Source organism: Symphodus melops (assembly GCF_947650265.1).
Source record: "Symphodus melops genome assembly, chromosome: 4".
NCBI lineage: Eukaryota > Metazoa > Chordata > Actinopteri > Labriformes > Labridae > Symphodus > Symphodus melops.
In genome coordinates, this window is record NC_136694.1 from 25,504,700 (window position 1) to 25,523,574 (window position 18,875).

The window sequence follows — 18,875 nt, forward strand, 5'->3', positions numbered from 1 at the left end:
AAACCCACTCCTATTGGCGCTCACATGATTGATCCACAAATGCCCGCTGCTGCTCCAGGCAGTTCTAAGTATGCAGGACAAGATCCTGCTTATTCTGGGTGGGGGTCGGGTGGAGGGGCGATAGAGGGAGACCCCGGGCTTCCCCTCTCCTCTAGTCTCCTCCCTGTCCTCATCATGCCAACATTCACCACATGAAAGGATTTAATGCCTCGCAGCAGCATGCCTCTTCTGATTATACCCAGCATGCCAACAGGAGAGGCGCTGTGTGTCTTCCTTGAACTTTACCAAAGCTCCCGTCATCACTGAAGCGAAGAGGGACGGTGAAATTATTCACAGTTCTGCACATTTTCCTTCCTGCTCTGATGATATTTTTATGTGGTACAGTATTTGCCCTAAAACTGTTAATCATCCCTGCCAGAAATAGAAACCCAGAGACGTTCAGCCATTATTTATCAGGATGCCATTCATCCATCTGCTCTTTGGAGAACATGTAATGGCACTCTGGGGGCTATTCATAAAGTTCACTCTTCTGTAGTGCGAGCCAGCGTTCAGGGCTTTTCTCTGAGACAAATGAAAGCCAGAAAGCATGTCGGAGAAAGCATACATCCCTCCACCCCGAAAGAAAGATGTACTAAAGCGTGAAGTGAAACCAGTCTCTATAGACGACTGGACCATATGTTAGACAGCACGTGTTCCCAGGTGTGGAGCTTTGAAAACAGGAAAATAATAACTCACACATTCAACACCTCCAGTTCATTATGGAGTAATGCAGCCGACTGCAGGAAAACCAAAAGTGCTTTGTCATCATGCTGTAACTTTACCTGAAATATCCCAGCGGCATCAGTAGGCGTGATGTCACTGCCCAGCCTCCTCCCACTGCTGCCCCTGGAGATGGTCTCCGTGGCAACCAAATGAGGCTGAGCAGAAGATTCACCCAACTACAGTGACTATGCTGACTATGGACAATGTATTTTCTGATAAGTCTACTGATTTACATTTTGGCAAACAACAATGACATCAGAAGGAAAAGACAGATGTGAAGAAAGTTTTGCTCCCAAGTCACATAATCTTGGAATTCTTGCAGCCCTGACTCACCCCTCAGGTGTCTCGTGAGTGAGAGAGCAGCAGTGTTGAATGCAGAACCAACAGCCACACCAGGTTGAGGCAATTATTTTTTGCTCCTTGAATCACAGGCCGAGGGTTGCATCATCACAGTGACACAGAAGCTGTTGCCGTAAATCCCACAAGTCCCATAAAGTATATCTGTGCTGCAGCAAACAAAAACTGCAGCATGTCTTCTTAAACCCTGTGGTTTAAAAAAAAAAAAAAAAAAGGGAACAAAACTAGGTTTTGCTTAAATATTCATGGGCGGAGTGATGTGCTGCAATAAGTCGCTGCTGCATGTAATGCAAAACTTATCTTCCTTCCTTTACAGAGCGTTGCCTTGCATATAAAAAACCTTGATGATGCAGTCGCACAAAGAGTTCAGTTTTTGCTCTCTCTTTCACACAAAAGGTATCTCATTTCTACTTTGACCTTGGTGTAACACGAACCAGAGTTTCTTGAGCCTGCACTTACCTTGACTAGAATTTCAGTCACTCCTGCACACCTATTGTAGACTGCAGCAGAAGAGGGTTTCCCTGCACCAGTGGACTGACTCACTCCCTGACTGACTCACATCCTTCACCTCAGTTACAGGAGAGATGACTGAATTGAATGAAGCCACGGTTCTTTGTTGTTTAGTGCTCTTTTTGCAGCTGTGTGCATGTATTATGAATGCAGGAGCTCTATAGTAAGATGTGCACGTGTTTCTGTTTCGGGCAAATGTTGCCTGCTATCACTTTCGACCCCCAGCACAGTGCTATATGTCAGTGCAGCACACAGACTGTTATTATTGGGAAAAAAAAGTCTAAAGGTAGCAGTCAGATAATTAGCTCTTGCAGTGGGTGTGTGAGGATTCCTGTGAAGATTTCTGGCCGTGAGAGCTGCAGCTTGGCATTGTACCGCAATATGGAGTGGCCAATGTCCTTGCATCTCCCCTGGCGTCTGGCTCTTTTTCAGCGTCTGGCTTCATCCTGCCGGGTCTCAATCTGATGAGCACGACTCCCTCCCTTCACCTCCTTCTCTCTGCACAATGCTCTCTCCTCCCTTTATCTCCATCCCTGATTTTCTCTCCTCAGAGATACTGTCAGCTCCAGGGAACATGGAGAAGGAAAAAGGGAGCTTCATTGCCATATGTTTGTGTACCTAGCCTCTCTTTTAATTCTCTACCTCCATTCAGAGCCTGGTCTCTGTAGTTGTCTGTATAACCCGGCTTCTTTTTGCAGGGCACTTCCTTTTTCTTTCTTTTTTTTACCTCCAGAGCAGTGATTCTGAAATGACTCATCTCTCTGAGGGTAAAACAAACTAAGTTTCAGAGGAAATGCTTCGGAAATCAATGTTTAGGGGCAAGATTGTGGGATTTCTAGTAACCCCTCCAACCCCTAAAAGAAACAGAGAAGAAAATGAAAACAATCATCAGAATAAATAGGATGCCATTGTTTCAAAGGATATGCAGATTTCTGATAATTCCATCATTATGTATTCTAGTAATATCTGGCTGATTACAGGGAACGTAGGGTCCTCAAATTGTTTCATGTTGCAAGCCTTATTTCATTGTATGTGTCTATATGTCCAGTGTGCGTGTGTGTGTGTGTGTGTGTGTGTGTGTGTGTGTGCGTATGTGTGTGCGTATGTGTGTGTGTGTGTGTGTGTGTGCGTGTTTGTACGTGTATGCCTGAAACTTGTGGCTGCTGCATTGCAGTGCCAAGAAGCAGGGAGGCACAGCAGACATCCAGTGTCAATAAAAAAAGAGGACAGCTCTCTGGGGTGGAGGCTAAACAGCACGGACACTTTCCATTGATAAACATATTTACATGTGAGTCACCTTGGAGCGAGGGGATCAGATCTGAAAAAAAGAAGAAGCTCAGTTTCGGTCCGGTATGGATCAGTACAGTTTGGTCTGTTCTGGTTGGCTAAAGCCTGATTCTGTTTGCGTTTCCACAGCCAATGCTTGCCCTATTTAGTAGGTGGCGTCTATCAGCCGGATGTCTATAGGCGCATCAGCAACATAATAGCGTGCCAACACTGCAACATTAATGCTTTGATAGGTCAAATAACAAGCAGGAGTTTTTTATAGAGAATAAATAAATGTGAGGTGCTGCTGACCTTGCAGTTAGGTTGCACTGCATGTACGGAGGCTACAGTTCATTGAGCGAGCGGCCCGGGTTCAAGTCTGATCTACGGCTCCTTTCCTGCACGTCATCCCCCCCCCCCCTCTCTCTCTCTTTCGCTCTGATTTCCTGTCCAAGTAAAAGACATAAACGCCCAAGAACACATCTTTAGAGATGAAAAATGTGATGTACTCACCAGATGACTGCTGATTAGATCACTGGTTAAGTTACTGTTATGTGTTATGCCCTCTTTGCTCTTTTTACTGCCTGTTTCCTCCCTTGCCAAAGCCGCTGAGAATCTAGGGGATAATACTCAGACCACAAAGGCAACAACAGCACTTTCAACATCCAAAATCCTTTTTCTGTATCAAGAATCTTTAATGTACCAATAACTTTATTTCAACAGTGTTTCTCTTAATCAAGCTACATGATTGATTGCAACATTGGAGACGTTTGGAGAGGTTTATTTTTCTAAAAAAAGAAAAGAAAACAAGTTTATCCTAAAAAACTGTTTCTCTACTTGAATTAAGTGTCTTATCAACACTCTTCACACTTTTTTTTTCTCTTGATTGACTCAGTAAAGTCTGACTGCCCTTAAACTGTAAAGAGGACATTTACTGTGTTGGTTGAAAGGAGCTGTTTCTGCTTTAGATCAGGTGGGACACTATTTGAGAGATAAGATATTTTTGGTTCCACTCGTGGCGTATGATGAGAAGACAATGGGCTGTGTTATCCTATAAGATGAAGAGAACAAAAACAGCAGAGCGCTGAAAGATCTGTCATTCATCTTGAGGCTGAGTGATAATGACCCTTCAGCTTCTCAGCCCTCAAGTTCATTAACTCTTCGTGTTCCTGTGCCAATAAACATCCGATTTAAAAGGCTAAAATCAATACCTCCTGGACACGAGCTCACTGTTGACACCCTTATGTGCCAGCTTACACAACCCTCCAATTTCACGCCATCATATGATTGAAACACACGCATCATCCAGAGAGCAGGGACACTTCGCTTTTAATTAAAGGCAGCCGGCTAATGCAAAGTGAACTGAGCTTTAGAGGCTGCATTAACAGTCTTTGTAACTGGCCCCCGGCTCATAAATAATGGCTGTGCTGTCATGGGGAACCTGGGAAAGCCATTAAGAGATAGTGAGAGGTGTCTGTGTGTATGTGTGTGTGTGTGTGGCAGCAGGCAGGCAGGCAGACAGACGGGACGAGGCCAGGAGTCTTGATGGACTTGAGTCTACCAGGAGTAACCTTGGCAAAGCTGAATCTCACACAAATCACCCTGCTGACATCCCCCCACCTCAAACCCCCTCTCTTTCCCTCTATTCTCTTTCCAACTGAGGGATTCCCGCTGACCTTTGGCTTCACTGGAGGTCACTCCTGTCCACACGGCTTTCACTCCTGACTCCAGAATTTATAGCAGGAACGGGATTTTTCTATTGATCAGTTTGTTCTTTGTTCTGAATACAGCCAGGCACAATGATGGAGGTTTTGCTCTATTTTAGTCACCCTCCACTCTATTATTAATGAAGCTTGTTGGCAGGAAAGAGTACAAATATAACTGCTGTTTTAAGGATTACAAGATAGAGAATGACTTCATGAGGGCAACAGCTGCTTTTTGCAAAGCAAAGGAAAGACACTTAAAGAGAGATGCATGCATTTCTCGTAGATATTGTTAGAACATGCAAAAAAGTCTTTAAAGTCAGATTGTTGTTATAGTTTGTACTGCATTTTTCTGAATTAATTTGTCCCTTTCGTTTTTAACATGTTACTAATGCTGTCATTACATTTCTTGCGAGATATCAGCTGTCACTGTATTTCTTCTTTCTTTGCTTGTGTTTGTTTGTAAGTAATTTGAGCAGCAGTTGTTTTATTAATAAAGAGGATTTGAGTTAGTCCTGCATGGTGAAACAAGCTATAGGATGCAGTGATGGCATGTTTTTTGCTTTGTAGTAGAGGAGCTGAAGAAAAGCTGGAGATGTGTTCCCCTTTAAATTGCCCACACTGCAGATAAGGTAAGGAGTGGTAACAGGCAACAGTGCCAATGGAAAAAAAGGCATTCTCGACCTTTCATTCTCCATCAGCAGCACTTAGTATGCAATGCAATGCATGAATGCAGGTTTGACTGAAATGGAAATTTCTTCCTAACGTCACGTTTTTTTAAAATAATGTGATTTTCTCACCTCTGCTGCGGCACCAATCAAGGCCGTTTTATATTTGTTATCTTTATGTGGGTGTGTGGAGCTCCGGCTCAATGTAATTGCACAATCTTATAGCCCCCTACGGAGGGCGATTCTTTCACGCATGTCGTTACTCGTCAATGTCTGCAGATGCAGCTCCCGCTCCTCGTGTAGGAGGCTATTAGGACTCTCACAGAATTGTCTCGAGGAGAGACGCACTTGACTCTCCGCCTGCCTGCCTGCAGCACAGGTTGTAGAATCTGGTCCTGACGAGGTGTTTGTTTTGCATGTCTCAATAAGGGCTAAAAATGTGCACTGGCTGTGATGACGCATGGACAGATTTATTCCCACACAGAAATGATTATTGATGCAAGAAGGCGTCTAATTATTAAATCTTGGTAATCACATTAAGCTGCTTTCCTCCTCCACGCCTTGGCTTGTCGCCCCCTCCCTCTGCAGATGTTTCCTCTCTGAGCACCTTATCGGGACTGTTTACCTTTTGCGGCTGTCTGCAGCCACAGCTCGTCACACAGCTTCACCGGCAGCTTCGTTCTGCTGATCCCAGCACCTTTTGGTTAATAAGGGGAAGCACCAACAACCTCCTTAATATTGGTTGCCTCCTCCCTCCCTTCTTTTTTTGTTGCCAATCGCCATCCCACGGCAGCCTACCCGGAGGAAAGGAAAGGGAGTCAGGGAGGGGAAAGCGAGGACACACCCGCACATACTGTACCCGGTGTAAAACAGCGAGGATGCTGCAGACAACATGAGGTGAATATCATCTGCCGCCCTAAATTGGAAGTTGTTTTCTTCTTCTTCTTCTACCCGCTCTGAAGTCTGGGGAACGTATTGCCGCAGCTGGTTGTTCACCAGTGTGTCCAGCAGGAGTTTCAACTCGCAGCAGATATGAAGAAGATGTCTGCAGGTATGTATGACATCTAGATAAAGCAGCGCACGTTCACCTCCCATCTGTGACTATTATCATATATGTGGCATAGAGTGTTTACACTTCATCATGGAACGAAGATAAAGGTAAAAAAAAAAAAGCATGTCGTTATTAACGTGTTGCCTTTGTCTACTGTAAGGGTTTCATTGTGTAATGCAGAGAACAGAAACTGTTTTTCTCCTGGAGCCTATTTCCTTCTAGGGATCAATTATTTATAGATATTTTTGAATATTTCAAAGCCAGGCACCATTTCAAGACTAAAATGCTCCAGCAAAACTGTAAGCTAAGTCTGGTGTGTTCTGTAAATATTGAAACCTGCTCTCACTTGTGTTTAGACTGCAGTAGATTTCAGTGACAGTCTATAGACAGGATGTTGTCTGTACGTATTTCGGTGCCTACTGCATTGCTATATTCATGCCTGGCTTTACTGCAAAAGGTAGTCCTATTCATGTCAGTGGATACTTCCATTGCAGCGGATCACTGCTCTAATTTATGAGCTTCTGTACGTTTTTATGTGTCAGTCAGCCCCCGAGTTTACCTGCATTGAAGCCATTTATATGCAAGGCGGATAGTTTATTTGCATATTAATACAGAAGTAGGAGTGTCACTGTCAGCCTCAAGTTTTCATGAGCTGATTCATTTCTGTATCGGCTGCTTTCTCACGACATTGAACTTTAAATTGCTCTCATCAAGTCTTATGACATTGTGTCAAGCTGTGACTTCACCTTCATCTATTTTCAGTTCTTTTCTCTTCAAGCCAAAGCAAATCCCAGAAATCTGATGAATGAAGTATGAAGTGCTGAATCATGTCTCCAGTACCTGACCTTCTTGTCTTGTCTTTGCTCTGTCTGTCCTACATGCAGTCAGATCCTAGGTGACATCCTGTGGCCGTCAGGTCTTTACGCTGTTGAGCCCCCTCCCTCTCCTGGCCCCTGCCTGCAGTTCTCCAGGCTGCAGGTCCCAGATTCCCTGAAAAGTGCAGGCCCCCTCCCCCTGCAGAATGACTGTTGCCACAGGCGACCCCTCTGACGAGGCGGCGGCTCACCCGGGCCATCCGCAGGACTACGACCCGGAGGCCGACCATGAGTGCTGTGAGAGGGTGGTCATCAACATCTCAGGGCTGCGCTTTGAGACTCAACTCAAAACTCTCTCCCAATTTCCAGAGACTTTGCTGGGGGACCCCAAAAAGAGGATGCGCTACTTTGACCCGCTGAGGAACGAGTACTTTTTCGACAGGAACAGACCCAGCTTTGACGCCATATTGTATTATTACCAATCAGGGGGCCGACTAAGAAGGCCGGTTAATGTCACCCTTGATATTTTCTCAGAGGAGATCCGTTTCTATGAGCTGGGTGATGAGGCCATTGAGATTTTCAGAGAAGACGAGGGTTTCATCAAGGAGGAGGAGCGTCCTCTCCCTGATAATGAGTTTCAGAGACAGGTGTGGCTGCTGTTCGAGTACCCAGAGAGCTCAGGTCCTGCTAGGATTATCGCCATAATCTCTGTCATGGTCATCCTCATATCTATTGTCAGTTTCTGCCTGGAGACCCTACCCATTTTTCGCAACGACGAAGATGACATGCACAAGTCTCACACAAAGGTCTATTATCCTGAGACCAACACCACAATCATCACTTACACAAATACCTACTTTACTGATCCTTTCTTCATCCTGGAGACTCTCTGCATTATATGGTTCTCCTTTGAGTTTCTGGTGCGCTTCTTCGCCTGCCCGAGCAAAGCAGGCTTTTTTGGAAACATAATGAACATTATTGATGTCGTTGCTATCATCCCGTACTTCATCACTCTTGGCACAGAGCTCGCAGACCAACCAGAGGATGGTCAAGCGGGTCAGCAAGCCATGTCTTTAGCCATTCTCAGGGTCATCCGTTTGGTACGAGTCTTCAGAATTTTTAAGCTCTCTCGTCACTCTAAGGGTCTTCAGATTCTTGGGCAGACCCTGAAAGCCAGTATGAGAGAGTTGGGCCTGCTTATTTTTTTCCTGTTCATCGGAGTCATCCTCTTCTCAAGCGCAGTCTACTTTGCAGAAGCAGACGAGCCAGAGTCACAGTTCGAAAGCATCCCAGATGCGTTTTGGTGGGCTGTGGTGTCCATGACAACAGTTGGCTATGGTGACATGGTCCCTACTACGATTGGCGGCAAGATCGTTGGATCCCTCTGTGCCATCGCAGGTGTGCTAACCATCGCCCTGCCTGTGCCTGTCATAGTGTCCAACTTCAACTACTTCTACCACCGTGAGACGGAAGGCGAGGAGCAGGCGCAGTACCTGCAGGTTAACGTCGCAAAAACTGACTCAGCCGAGGAGCTGAAGAAGAGCCGGAGCGGCTCCACCATTAGTAAATCGGACTATATGGAAATTCAGGAGGCTGTCAACAACAGCAATGAGGACTTTCAGGAGGAGAACCTTAAGACGGCCAACTGCACGCTGGCCAACACAAACTATGTAAACATCACTAAAATGCTCACAGACGTGTAGCTGCCATCTGCTTCTTCCCTCCATGTCACTGCGGGACATGTGGAGCTGAGCAACTGGATAGGACAGGTGTGCAGCGTCCCACCACACACGTGCTGGAAAAAACCAAGGCAATAGAATTCAGGACGATGATGATGTTGACTAAAGACCCCTATAGTGAAAAAATATAGCAAAAGACCATCCGCTCACTCTGCTCTCATCCTCACCACATCCCTAAAGCTCCTTATAACTGTCCAACAGAGTGAAATTTTAAATTTTACATTTCTGCATGGAGTTGGCTCCGTCTATGTGGCTGTTATTTAACAAAAAATATGCTAAAAATTGCCTGCTCACAACAGTAGCAAACAGTAGTACACAAAAAGAAAAGAAAAAAGGAAGAAACAATGCAAGAAAAAAAAAAGTATTGCATTTAAAAATATAAAAAAGCAACACAACATAGACCCTGCTTTATCCCTGTTGTCCCACAATGCCTCATTCTCTACCATGCGCTTTCTGAAGAGTCGTACCGCGCTACATTTGCTGCTTCCTGGAGCCAATGAAATTAAAACTGTCTTATGCTACAAGGTTTAGAAATAAGAGTCCGGGCGAGGATAAAGCGAAGCCCACTCCTGTGCTGACCCGGCCTGCGGGTGACTTGTGACAAGGTTGGTGGTGAAGTACACCACGTTATTTCAAGGATGAATGACAGCCATCGGCGATACAAGCTTATGGTTCGACGCCTTTTTTTCTCCCAGCAGGCATCAGTATCTGATGAATGACTGAGAATGGCCTTGACTTTTTTCACTGCTTTGGTCTTACATGTACTGTATGTATTTGCAATGCAAGCTTCCCCCATTCATTCACCCAAAACTGGTCTTACTGCAGAGCTTTGAGGACAACTTGAATGTCTTGTTTGATTTGTTTATCACACTTTTTCACACTCACGGAGTACTTACTCATATAGATAAGTAGGTTAACTGTGATTTAACTGATAGCCAGTAGCTAGGTGCTGTTAGTAGTAGTCTGTAGATAAGTGCATGACGTTTTTAATCTGAATGAGAATTTCCACTCGTTTCTCGACTGCCACTTGCTTCATCACACCACTGTATATTTGTCTGTACACTGCCTTCTACACGAATTCTCACTTCTTCTAAAAAGGATGCCTGCAGGTAGCTGTTACAAGAGCCTAAAGCTGTATGTTAGACTATGTCTTAAGGAAAAAAATCAATATTAACATTCCATGTAGAAATCATCTGCCGTTAGGAGTTTTGCCAGGTTGCTGTCGTCGTATCGCCGCTGAGCTGTGACTCACTCTAGTTTTGGACCTTACCCCAGCTGCAGATGGGACAGACTCGCAGCACTAGCTTTTTTTCGAACAGGATTGTCACATAATCACGTCCTCATAGTCAAAAATAGCAACTTTCAAAGACCCTTGTGAAATAATGCTTCCCCCTTAACTGCCTTTTATCTGGGTTTACGCTACTTGCATAGTGTTGCATGACTCAAAAACATTCATAGAAGCATGAATTTAAGCTTAAAGAAGCCTCTGAGCCTACAAATGATTACAATAGGTATGTATTTCTTATATATATATTTCAGATACATGTATACAGACAGTACACCTATCCGATACACTTTTATCAAATAATTAATAAACCTTAAAAAAAGCTATATTTAAGTGAAAGCAAGCCTTTAAAAAAATGCAGATCATTGCCATTGATTTATTTTGAAAGGCCTAATTTAAGTTCTGAGCACTGTCTCTATGTTCTCCTGTTTAAAACGTTGTTCAGAGTGCCAACGACACACTCTTACTCGCCCTTTCCAAAGTTGTTCAATATCAATATCGATACCACTGTGGTATCGGCACAGACAAAAATGTGGCTTTTGGTATTAGGCCAGCAATGCATGGATTAGACAGAATTATCAATTAACGATTGAGATAATAAATGGTTTCAGACCAATATATATATTATAAGTTAAATCTACCAAAAGGTTAGTGCGCACATTTTTGTATTGTTCTAGTATTGGAGGGTAACTCTGTATCTGAGACTATCCATGTGTCACAAAGGAAAACATTGTATTGGTCAGTCTATAACTCTTCAAAATACATTATTTTCAAGCGTCAACTCTTTTTGTGCACCTTAACACATCCTGGATTAAAAAAGCACATAGTGTTCTCCTATTAGTCCAAAACTGCCTGCTGTGAAGTATTTTCAGAAAGGCAGGATGTTGTTCAAACCTGTTTCGTCCCTTTTAAGAGTATAGTGTTGGAAAGCTGTATAATTGGTCATAATTCAAATGGAGTCTGGTTGGAGAAAGCGCAATCTGTTTTAAAGTTTAATTACGTTGAGATTCTAGGATTGGACAGCTGAGACTTTCCACTGTTCGCTCAACACTGCCAAGGTTACCGCCATAGGCAGTAATGTCAATATAGAAAGAGATAATTAGCAGCAGTGTAGCAGATATTGGCTAACCTATTGGGGTCCTCTGATTTTCACTCGGGAGTATTTTGCCTTTCTGCATCTCTTCGTAGATGTCTGAATAAAGAGGTGATGGGTTAGGAGGAGGAAGTCAGTAGCAGGAACTGTCTAAATGATTTCTGTCATGTCAGGATGTATATCGTTATCTTAGGGTCTCGTTCTGCTCACTACAGTCTTCGGCCTGCAGGAGCAAAATGTCTTTACGCCATCGCTGCCAATATGTGCTCAGGATGCCTCGTCACACTGCCTGACGTGAGGCTTCTGAAGTCGTCTCTCCGTCCAGATCTGTCCGCTTTCATGTACCTTTTAAGGATTTTTAGAAGAGAACTTTAGTAGGTAAACTGGAGAAGTTAAATGTGTTGCTCTCCCTCGAGAAACATTAAGGTGGATTAAGATGTTTAAATGGTCTGTAACTCGATGCAGGACCAGATTTAGATATTTATTTAGCAATATTCTCATAATCCTTTAGTGGAGGAGCCTGTGTGGAGAAGGCGGATGATTGTTGTTAAAAAATAAAGAATGAACCTTACCGGACCTTCGCAGTCCAACCAAGCTCCTATTGATCATCAGTCGAATATTGACGTGGGTGTGTTGATGCGAAACTGTGTGCATGAGGGAGAGCGTTCGTGTGTGTGTTTGTATGAGAGAAAGGAGAACCACTGAATGTCAGTGTCTTAGCCTGCTTGTACAGCTGCATTTATGCAACGGCCATTTGCATATCTGTATATGTGAAGAAATCACACACTCACAGTCTGACCAAAAATATTTGTCTATGCATGCAGATGCATTGTACCTTTCTGTCTTCATTACATTCTTTTTGGACGGATATTTACGATGAACGTTGCAGATTCATGCAACGTTTATCTGTTATGATCGAGATCAGGCACGTTACTGTACTTCAGCCAAATTCACTGTAGCAACTCATGAATTCATCATGTGACGGTTACTTCTGCTTAAAGCACAAAGACGAGTGGAATCATCTTCAACTGTAAAGCTGCAGATTTAATCTGTAAAAGAAATTCTGATAATGTGGCGTTGTTTTATAACATAAAAATCATCTCTCACCTGCTGAGGGGACCCACCAGCAAATCCACTCCCTGGGAAAGAAGCCCAAACAGTGAATTCACTGAGAAATCTATGCAGAGAATGATTATTTGCTGGTTGTCAAGAAGGTTTGAATTATGATTTTTTTCCATTTTTGTTTTTGTTTTGCTTGGGCACTTAAAGAGAGCTGGCGATGCATTTGAAGACTGACCTTTAAGCAGACTTTGCAATGTTCTGCAGCCGTGCGCGAGCTGAATGTGAATATGAGCCGTCTGAGCTTTGGGTTGGTTTAAACTGTGGCGTCAGCTCTTTGAAACCAGGCTCCTACATTAAACACACATACGGGAATCGAGATGATCAATATGCAATCTGTATGCATGTGTGTTTGAGAAGGTTTTCTTTTTCCGTTTGACCCCAGAGCCTGATTGTGTGGCATTCACTGACACCACATGTAGAGTCACTCACTTCCCTGTGTTTTCATAGAGGCCTGAAATCATCCATCATCGTTGGTACAGTGGACTCTGGGTTTTCTTTCTATGAAATGAAATGTGAGAGAATAATGTAAATACAAACCAATGGATGACGGAGCAAAAACCATGTACTATATACTGTATGTGAAGTCTGGATTTAAAAATGTAGTATTATCTGCACTTTACAAGACAAAAAGGACAATCTATGGACAAGAAAAACATGTGAAGTTAAACATGCATATTATCCTTCCAAATGATCATAACCCTGACGAAGTAATATCAATAATGAAGCCAATAATAATTCAACTGAAACTGTGTTCAGCGTGTTTATTATGTGAAATTGCAGCACCCTTTTTTCTTGTTTCAATGTTTGTTGGCACAAAGTATGGTGGTGTTTTTTAAATGTTCATCCTCAACACATTGCCAGGTATTTAGTCAGCAGAAGATGTGAGTGGCTAATTTTAGCCAACGTGTGTCTGTGCTGATACAAAAACACTTTGAATTGATCAGGGGCGGCTTTGTTGTTATTCTTAGGACATGAAGCCTTCATGCTTCTTCTTCTTCTTCCCTTTAAGTGCACAGTATATGCTTTGTGCAGTTTTAAAAAAAGCGAGAGCAGAGTGTTCTATTAATATCGTTTTTGTTGGAAAAAGATTAGAAGAAGAACGTGAACAGAGTAGATGGAAAGAAGGGTGGACTGGCAGAACAGCATAGGGAAAAATAAAAAGTGCTCGATAGATTCTTAGTGTTTGGGGAAAAAAAGGAGGTCTGTTTCCTTCATCAATTCTGCTGTAAACTTTAAGATACAACTAGAAAATGCAGTATTTCTTAGCTCCACATCTCAGGTGCTGTTCATCTACTCTGTTCTGATGATAAATTTAGCGGCTGTCTTGTGCTATCTGCTATCTTTAGTCCACTTGTGGTTTAACTACAGCTCTGCACTTCGAGCGGGAATACTTGGGGCCCTGGTGCTCTAGCTACATCTCTGCTGTAGTCATTAGTCTTGCTTTGATCCTGCGATGCAGTGCAGCAGTCTGCAGAAAGCGGGGCAAAAGGGGAGAGAGGCAGGAAAGCAGGATGGAGCAGCCTGAACAAAGATGCCAGTTAGCCAGATTGCAGGTCTGCTGCAGGTGGCCACAGTGTTGTTGCCGATGTAGTCAGGGAGGGCCAGTGCATGGGCGTGTGTGTTGTTTGTCAGGGATGGTAGCAGACCCACAGGAGCACGACTGAGCAGTCATACAGGCCTTCCCTGTGCTCACCAGCTTGTAATTAGGCGATGAGCGCAGTGGGACTTGATGCTAATCCAACAGGGATGTCCTGACACTGGACCACACCCGGTCAATATCAGGAGGTTTGCCATCCATTAACTCAAGCTCTCATATCAGTCGAGCGCAGTCCTGCAGTCACTCCTGAATAAAGCTTTTACATATTTTAATTGATGTGTGAAGAAGTAATGAAAGTAGATGCTAAAGTGTGCTTGTTCAGTGTGGAGAAAAGCTGAACAAAACATTACTGCCATCTAGTGGTGTAGCTGCAGAATTCACACTTTTTAACCTCAGTATCTCTGATATGATGATGTCACGCTAGGAACGTTTATTTTCTGAAGTCTGTTTATGAAATCAATGAGTATGAATTTTTCGATAGTTCAAATGGGTTAAAGTGCAGATTCAATTTTCTAAAAATTACTCTTTTGTAGCCCCACAAATTAAACAAGTAGTTTGGCCAAGAGACTCAAATCTAAGGTTTTTGTCCTCCTCTGTTATTCAGAGTCTCTCAGTGGTGAGACAAGTGTCAGCAGTGTGACGTTCCAGACATTATAGAACAACTGTCCAGTCTTTCAGAGTCATATAGAGGATCAATAGTCTCCTGTTGTGTGATGACCACATTGAACAAGAACCCCCCCACACACACACAGACAATCCTCCACTGCTCAGAGGGTGACAAATGGGCCGAGTTAAACTCAGCCAACCATGCATCCCACCTCACAGGGGGACGGCAACCTGTCAGTGCACACACAGCAAAAACCCTCTGACAGATGCTACCCAGCTCATGAACACACATGAAAAAGGTGACATGAAGTTATATGAACGATCAGAGCAACATGAGAACTGGAGAAAATCCTCTTTGAACTCAATATTTATATGTAGCCCAGCTGACTTTTACGGTTAGTGAGCTTCAGTGTCTGTTTGATGTTAATAGATTACCATGGCCCTCTGACTCAATCTTTTGAGGGTTGATGTCTTTGTATTTGTCCTCATTTTGGTGGCTTGTACTGTATCTGCGATCTTGTTTTTTCGGTCGGTACTCACGGCTTAAGAGGGTTAGGGTTTGAATGAAGATTGACCTGTAAATCGAGACCTTTGCATTCAGGCCCAGCTCCCGCTTTACCAGGAGAGGCCGGCTGGATGTCCCACCATGAGGAAGCCTACACAAGAGCTGGTCCCCCTTTTGACAAATGAGAACATGGGAACAACCCCCTGGTCTGTCACTTCAAAGGCACTGTCATAGTCCTCCATATGACATTGAAGAGGCATTTCAGCCAGGATATCCCAACAATATTCAGAGCCTTTAGCATCTCGGGGCATCTCATCCACACCTGGAGCCTTGCCACTGAGGAGCTTCCTGACTGTCCCAGTAACCTGTGCCAAGGTCAATGGTAAGGCTTCCCCTGGATCTTCGGACCCTGCCTTCCCTTCAGAGGAAAGTGTTTGTCCGGGTCAGCAGTCTTCACCCTTGCTGATAACGGCCTGAGGTAATCCTCGCTTTCCCCTCCTTAGCTGTCGGATGATTTGCCAGAACCTCCTTGAGGCGAACCAAAAGTCCTTATACAGGCTCCCTGAACTCTTCCCACACCTGAATGTTTAAACATCAGTTATAAAAACATTTTTATAGTCTTTTTGTTACAAAAACAGGAAAAAGGGGTAAATAGCTATCTAGCTAGGCTTTTCTGGAGGTGATAGAAAGGATCCAGCACAGACAGAACGAGTAAGAGAACAATTTAACAATAATTACATAGAAAAGAGATAACAAGAAGCGAAATTGTTAGCATAATTTACAAACAGGTTACGTTAACCATCTTATGGTTCAACCAGTGTCAAGAGACCGTTTCTATACGTTTAGCGTTTGAACTGGAAAAGGGGCTAACTGATGCTAGCTGAGCACCCAGAAGTCACTGTGCATAAATGGCACATAACCTCCAGGTATCACCACCGTTTATAAGAACTAGACAGATGCTGTCTAAGTTGAGAGTTGCTTATTGATGGTTTGCTGGGCTACTTCTTTCTCCATTTTTCTAGTCTTTATGCCAATTCACAGGACCGAAGGCCTACTGGTTTATGGCAAAGCCAGTGCCAGCACAATGTTAGGAGTAATTTGCTATATTAGACAGGGGAAATAAACGGCTACTCAGTAAACAGCATTGGCCTTAAATTCATCATAAAAATGTTGTTTACCACCACAGATCATGAACATTGAACAAGCTGAGATGTAGGCACCTCAGAGATACGCTGAGAGCAGAAGTAAAGGCCCAAGAAAGCGTTAAACAAAAACAAAAGGTTGTCAGCTCCCCTTTTTTAATATCTCACACAAGGGGGGTGACCAGAAAAAAAATAGAATGAATACAAATAAGAAAGACAGTTTAACCTGTAAAATCAATGAACTTGCATCTAAATTGGCTATTGTTAAGTTTTTCAAAAATGAGTCCCGTTTGTCTTTAATGAGGCCAATTTCTCTTTCTCACTTGTTTTGAGCATGTAGACTGCATCATGCTGCCGGCTATGTCTGGTGAAGGCCGTTTCCGATATGCAGGAAAAGAATGTCAGAGGCTTTAAATATCCTCTGTGAGTTAATATTTTATCACGAGCTCAGTCCCAGGGCCTCTTCCCGCTTACATCCCACTTCCAACTCTGAGATTGTGCACAGAGCAGGAAATCCAACACCCCCACTGCTCTGCATTCAGTTTAGATGCTTCTTTTTTAGTTGTAATTCAGGTTAGTGTTGGCTGTGTTGCAAGCAATTTGTCTTCCGACTGCTTATCAGTTCGGTCATGCCTTTCCCCTTATTGGAAATGTGAGGGCTTTTATCACAGCATATATGAAACACTGTTTTATCAGCACGATTACAGCAATGACTGAGCACTTTGGGAGAATTAAATGTTGATAAAATCTGGATGTTCAAATTTGCTGCATAAGCAATCTAGTGTCGAGTGACACAGAAATCCGCTCAGCAGCAGTAAGGCAGTGTGTGATTGTGTGACGGGGGTGATGGTAAATGTGTCCCCAGTGTGGGCACATGAAGCGCTTTTCATTCATTATGTATGCAATGATCTCCTGATGGAAGAGAGAGCCTCGTCATTACTCAGCAGTTGACACTGCTTTTGTCACCAAATACACACAAATACAGAGGATTAGTTAAACGTGTGTGTTTACTGACGGATCACAGAGACAGCAAAATACAATTTTTGGGGACTTAAAAAAAAGATGCTTTTATTTTGAGACAAAAAAATTGAGGAGTAAGAGAGAGGGGAACAACGTAAAGGAGACACAGATTCAAACTTTTCCCCGCCCGATTGGAAGACCATAGCCTGCGTACATGGGACGCTCGCACAGACTGCTTGGCGATGCCTGAATAGTGCAACTCAAGTAAATGCAAACATGTTATGGAATACTTAAAATCACTAAATGTGCAGGGCAGTCAAAGCACATCAGTGGAGAAAAGAAGGTAAGCCGACTTAGTCCGTGCCACAAACACACAGAGCGACCTTTAGGGTTGAAAAATGTGAAGTGAAAACTACTGCAGTTCCTCAAAGATCCACTTGAGGCTGTCTCCAAAAGTCCCAACTCCCATTTTATTTATATCCCACTTCTAATAGATAAAAGCATGCAGCCTAAATACTTTACAAATAAACAGGGGAATATTCCCCACATAATATTATTTAAGACAGCATAGAACTCCTATGTTTAGGACAAAATATTATGAGCACCCACTGCTGATTAATTAATCTTTGTGATGATGGTCTTGTTTGATTTTTTTAAGGTCTCAAAGAGGCCCAAGTATTATTTTCAGTGTTTTGATAACCTCTTAACTCCTCAAAAGCTTTATCAAAAAGGCACCTGGCCCTGTTTACAGTTCAGGATGTTTCACTTCTACAGCCAAACACATTGGGTTTTTATTAAATTGGGTTTTAAATCTAAAATATTGAACTAAAGGAAATTTAAGAACTAAAAATAATTGAGGGTAGGTGCCAAACTGAGCAATTATCCCCTGCCGTTTTGTCAGTGAGACCCTTTAACATCCCATTCTTTTTATTAACCCCATAATGATTCAGGCAGCTTGAACTGAAATGTGAAATTCAACGAGGATGCTGAGCATCTGCATTACCTTGAAAGAAAGCATGGTTGCCTGCTGACATAATGGTATTTGTAGGTGAAGTGTTCTTGCCAGGTGCAAGCAGCAAGGAGGAGAGACAGAGAAGGAGGTTCAGCTGCTTGCCTTCATTTATAATTCATGTCTGATCAAAAAGAGTGATGCAGTAGAAACCTTCTGGTAGGGAAAAAAGCCTTAATACCAAGAAAGAAAAAACATGTTTTAAACTTCAAGCTTTCAAACAGGGTTTATTTCAAACAAAGCATACGTGTTGTAAAGGGATTATAAAGGAACATAGGCAGGTGTTAACACAGTGAGAATACCTTACATTATAAATTCATTACCTCCATTTGTTTTCTTATGAGACCTTGGTGTGTGAAAACTGCTATCACAATCATCACAATGTTAAAGATTTATAGCTGCTCTATTTTCCCCATGCGTGCTTCCCCTGATAAGAGGATACCAGGTGATCGCAGATCTCCGTCTGTCCCCTACCAGCTACCAGCTCTTCTCAGCATCTCCGACACACACTTGCTGAGGTATCTGATTCCTGCACGTACCAATACATTAAAGCTACACAAGGCAACCAGAAACCTCACGAGGATTCAACACAAGGGTTTGGTGCAGAAATATTTTATAAGCCAAGAAGAAATGTCATTCCAGGAGAGCGTGAAAGCAACAAGGCTTTGCATCATGGGAAATGTGT

General features: G+C 43.2%; 1 protein-coding gene across 2 annotated transcripts; it reads left to right on the forward strand.

Moving 5' to 3' along the window:
• The first annotated feature begins 5,132 nt into the window (after positions 1 to 5,132).
• LOC306822098 (potassium voltage-gated channel subfamily A member 2) lies at positions 5,133 to 13,120 on the forward strand. 2 transcript variants are annotated; one of them, XM_079340832.1, is made up of 3 exons: positions 5,133 to 5,230; positions 5,855 to 6,317; positions 7,202 to 13,120. In XM_079340832.1, exon 3 carries the CDS (start codon positions 7,339 to 7,341, stop codon positions 8,833 to 8,835), a length of 1,497 nt encoding a protein of 498 aa, XP_079196958.1. In that variant the 5' UTR covers positions 5,133 to 5,230; positions 5,855 to 6,317; positions 7,202 to 7,338; the 3' UTR covers positions 8,836 to 13,120. The 2 variants fall into 2 exon arrangements, with proteins under 2 accessions (XP_079196958.1, XP_079196959.1); XM_079340833.1 differs by lacking the exons at positions 5,133 to 5,230; positions 5,855 to 6,317 and adding an exon at positions 6,326 to 6,424.
• The last annotated feature ends 5,755 nt before the right edge of the window (positions 13,121 to 18,875 follow it).